Source organism: Penaeus chinensis, chromosome 42, assembly GCF_019202785.1.
Source record: "Penaeus chinensis breed Huanghai No. 1 chromosome 42, ASM1920278v2, whole genome shotgun sequence".
NCBI lineage: Eukaryota > Metazoa > Arthropoda > Malacostraca > Decapoda > Penaeidae > Penaeus > Penaeus chinensis.
This window is the reverse complement of record NC_061860.1, coordinates 10,744,682-10,749,681: the sequence shown is the minus strand read 5'-3', so window position 1 is coordinate 10,749,681 and position 5,000 is coordinate 10,744,682. Positions and strand designations below refer to the sequence as shown.

The following is a 5,000-nucleotide window of genomic DNA, read 5'->3' as shown; positions in this document are numbered from 1 at the left end:
GGTCCGCCAGTTGAGTACCCCTGCCGTAGCATATTCGGATTTAAATCCTCTGCGGTGTACCATTATTCCACAAAGCGACCGAAATCATTTCCTGGGCATTATCGGACAGCCCATGTCAACATCATGCTTGCTGGATCAGCTCTCTGCCTCGAGGACGTCCCAGTTTGCAACTAGCAGCAATGAGGGTAAGGCATGCCACAAGTTGGGTCATCCAAGGGTACGTGCACCCCAGTTGCAGCTTAGTGGCAACAGAGGTCTCTAAATTATCCGCGAGTCTGAAGAGATCGGCGACGGTACCCCAGGGGAACCACAGGATAAAACGTTCAATAGCGCGGCGTTTGTTAACCCTTCGCTTACTACACCTAAGATTTCGGCTATGATCGGAAGGCCTCCTGTACTGATATCGACGGACCCGAGGTAAGTACGAGCCAGATGCACGGTTCCGGAGTGACATGTGGACCACACTTAAACGTTCTTTTGCGGCACGAGCGTATCCACGGCGGCGCATGTGCGGAAAATAAATCATTTTTCTGGATGCAACTTTACGTTCTAAACGTTGATAATTTGTCATTGAATCCTACACCCACTCCATACAACTCCCGATTCCCCACTTACACACACATATACACTAAGGACGTATGTGTCAGCAGATCACAGGTGTGCATGTCACATGAGGTAATAGTATGAATAATTAAGTGTTGATGGCAAGATTGCCGCTAAGTGAAAGTGCCTAAAGAGTTTCCACGAAAGATGCAGGTAAAGAATTCATATACATCCATATTTATATGTCTATATATCTTTCCATTTATGTATTTATCTTTGTCTATCTTTCTATCTATATCTCGATCTATCTATTTGTTTACCTATATATCTAATTATTTATCTATCTATATATCCTATCTACTAATCTATAGAACTGCATATCGCAATGAATGGAGGTTTTAAAAGAAGTCTGTAATTAAGATATTGTTTCTTCACAGTGCAGTTTCGTGTGGTCCTGCTGAGGAGGGATTTGACTCCTTATGATGGGCCCGTCGATGTCTTCGTTCTCGTGAGTGTTTTTAATGTGATTAATTTTGCTTTTAGTGTAGTTGTCTCCGTTGTTTTTTTTTGTTGTTTTTGTTTTTAATGTAGTTGTGTCTATTTTTAATGTTTCTGCTTTTAATGTAGTTGTTTCTGTTTTTAATCTAGTTGTTTTATTTCTTTTATATCTGTTATTTGTGTTCGATGTTTTGAATTTATTTTATTTTTTATTTATTCTATTCTTTGTGATGTTTGATTTTTAACGCTTTATTTCTTAGTGTTGTTTAAGGTTTTCTGTTTTATACTTTTGTTTTGTTTTTTTTTTTGTTTTTTTTTACTATTCTCTAAATTATTCTTGGTATTTGATTCTATTTTATTTTATGTTTAATTTTGTGATTCCTTATTTTGTTTCCTAATAAAAAAAACGCTGTTATTAATTTATTTTCTTTCTTTTTAGTTCTTTGTGTTATTTTACTTTTTATTATTATTATATATATATATATATATATATATATATATATATATATATATATTACTCTTGTAACAGGATCCCGAGCGTTATGTGATGCGTCGTTGGATTTCTCGGTTTCCGAATATTGGTAAGTCTGTCTCGGTTTTGTTCATTTTTATTCGTTTCATTTCTTTGTGTACAATTTTAGAAATCGAGGCAAAGGGACACTTGGTAGGTTGTTGATGACTAGTGATGTGTTGATGATAACTGACAAGCTAATGGTGATGATTTGTAATAATAAGAATGATGATGATGATGATGATGATGATGATGATGATGATGATGATGATGATGATGATGATGATCATCATCATCATCATCATCATCATTATCATCATCATCGCCATCGCTATCACCATCGCCATCGCCATCGCCACCGCCACCGTCATCGTCATCGTCATCGTCATCGTCGTCGTCGTCGTCATCATCATCATCATCATCATCATCATCATCATCATCATCATCATCATCATCATCATCATCATCATCATAAATCATCATCATCATCATCATCATCATCATCATCATCATCATCATCATCATCATCATAAATAAATAAATAAATAAATAAATAAATAATGAAAATAAATAAATAAATTATTATATCCGTGACTTGTAATAATTACGCGACATAAAATGCTGGTTACAGACTAGCCACCGATACAGATATTTTGAAATATTGAAGTAACAAGAAATCTCTCAATGAAGAACTAACCCAATATGGTGATTCTATCGCGGCAACAAAAATAAAAGTATTCTGAAACAGTTTAATGGTGAATTTTCTGCATGCGCATTTTTTCCCCTTGTTCCCTGGTTATGCTTCCCTCTACTTTCAACGTCATCACTCAGCGTTACCAATGAGTGAACTGCTGAAACATATGTCTTACTCGAATTGGTTTGCGATTCGGAGACAGGAGTCGAAATTAGCCACTAACACAGTGACAACACCAAATGGTGAACGTTGAAAGTAGAGGGAAAAGTACTCTTAAAAAATGTGATATATGTCACAGCTGGAAATATATGCAATGCGATGTTTATAACCATTTTTGTATGTTTTTACTGAAATATGTCATTATTAATTATGATTACTAATGGTTCTCAACCTTCTTAGCAAAAATTACCGTTTTTATTCGAATTACTTTACGAGCATCCGTTTTTTCTTTTTAAGCACTGTCTTTTAAAGAAGCCTATTTTATGGACTAGGGCAAACACTTCCCCAGTTTCACGCCAGTCTCAATCCTTATTTGAGTTTGCAATTAAACAAAGAACATATTAATAATAAATACATACTGTAATTATATGTAACAAACATGAACCCACGTAAGGTAGACTATAAGTATCATTATTTGTCCGATAGTCATGGTGCTCCAACATTTGTCAGGAACCCTACACTCCATGTTACTGAATATGGCACGCAATCTCCCGTAACATAACAGGCGTGGTGCAGTTGAGCTTCTCCACTCCTGCCGTACCCAAGAAAGGGTGGTGGCGTATCAAAGTCGTTGTAGGGAGGCAAGTCGACGAACAGCCCTTTCTTGTAACAAAATTTTTCCCCAGGGCATTCGAGGTACGTGGTAGTTTCCATGGTTTACAGGGGAAATGTGAAGTCTCGTTGATATTCAGTGGATGATGATTATGTGTGTTTATATTGTTTTTATCTTATCTGTATATGTTGTTTTCCTGTGAGAATTTTCATACCATATATGTTTGGTGTGTTTGTGTTATGATATATATTTTTAAAATATTCTAGAATAATTTTAATCAGAGATACGATTGCAAATAAAGTTAGTAATGAGTTTAATACCATTACCATTAATGTCATCGTTACTACTTTATTTCACTTTATTTCTAAAGGTATTTTCATTTTCTACAGGTGATCGTCGAGATGCCTTTCTACACCTCCGTGAGTGAAAAGGCAGTCAGGGGAAGGTTCTTGGCACTATTCAAGACATATATGCCAGTGTCAGGGAATGCCACTGTCACGCTGTACAAGAAGAGTCCGGTTTCAATGCCTGATTCTTCCTTCACTGAAGTCACTAGAAAGGATGTTCACATTGTAAGTAAAATTGGCTTTACTGCTAGATACTTTTTGCCGAGGTTACGAGAAAGGATGTCCATATTCTTAGTAAATGCTGTCTTCATTGCCTGACAGTTTGGTCACTGGTCACCATGAAGGACGTCCATATTGTGAGTAATGCATTCACAGCCTAACACTCCATTCATTGAAGGCAACAAAAAAGTTACATCATACTTACAGAAAAACTGTAAGTATGATGTTGCTTTCACTGTCCAGTATTTTGTGCACTGAAGTTACCCGAATGGCAGTCCACATGGTAGGTATATGTTGCCTTCACTTCTAATTCGTTATCTGCTGAAGGCACAAGAAAAAATATTTCTACTGTTTCTATTTTATAATTATCGTTTCTATTTCATAAGTATGTCATTTCATGCGCTGAAATCCCGGAAATCACTATATTGCATGCACTGCTATACATTCGTTCACTGACATCACCAGAAAAGAAGTTCATACTGTAATCATATGTCATTCACTTTGCTCAGTGCTAGGAAGCTTCTGAAAATTGACTTTATGACACTTCAGAATATATGTTCAGCATTAATTAATTTCAATATTAAGAATCTAAAAAAGGAGAGAAAAATATTCACTGATTGTTGCTACTACTGTAGTCCAAAAACAACATTGTTCTGGGAAATATAGTAAAAACCAAGGTACTAGACAGGTAGCACCATTCCACCTTGAAAATCCCGGTCATCTGCAACAATTTGCTGTAAATATCTATAGATTTTTTTGTCTTTATTATTTTTACCGTTGTACTTTCTGGACCATGTCTAAAGAAAATTACTGGCGAAACATTAATCGTAATATATCACTCAGATTGACAGGAGTGAGAAGCTGGTGGAGCTAAATGGTGTTATCTCGCTTAGCCAACGATGATGCGCCATGAGATGTTATAAAGGACTATTTTAATAACCATTTGAATAGTTTATTCGATTCGTTATAACTTCCAGAAGTGATACACAAATTCCGCTCTTATTTATGATAACGAAGTGTTTTATACCATGAACGGCAAGGTACCTTGGTGACAACAGAGATAAATTTCCACTTTCTGCTGTGTGATTATATCCAGTACCTTGATTTTATTAGGTAAACGGCTGGCATAATTTTAGCTTCTCGGCGGATCTCTTGATGGACGAAACGATAACCGATCTCCGTCAGGTGGAGGTTATGGTGAAGGTGAACGTGCACAATATTTTTGAGGGATCGACAATGACTGGACATGCGAGGTAAGGCTCATTGGGAAGTTATACTAGTGCTAACCTGTTTCCCTGTCCCTAATATGTCCTAAAACCAACTGAACCCCCAATCTTAATCTAAAATAACCAAATCACGAACAAAACCACACGTAGTCTAATTTAACTTAACTTCCCAAGTTGATGGAGAACCACA

General features: G+C 36.4%; 1 protein-coding gene across 1 annotated transcript in view; it reads left to right on the top strand.

Annotated features, from left to right (window-relative positions):
• Positions 1–638: 638 nt before the first annotated feature.
• LOC125047914 (complement C3-like) overlaps positions 639–5,000 on the top strand; it is a 29,595-nt gene continuing 25,233 nt past the window's right edge. Inside the window, exons 1-6 of the mRNA XM_047646461.1 lie at positions 639–657; positions 981–1,051; positions 1,683–1,705; positions 2,892–2,958; positions 3,408–3,590; positions 4,698–4,837. Of these exons, the coding sequence (XP_047502417.1) occupies positions 639–657; positions 981–1,051; positions 1,683–1,705; positions 2,892–2,958; positions 3,408–3,590; positions 4,698–4,837 (503 nt within the window). The remainder of the gene's footprint in view (positions 658–980; positions 1,052–1,682; positions 1,706–2,891; positions 2,959–3,407; positions 3,591–4,697; positions 4,838–5,000) is intronic.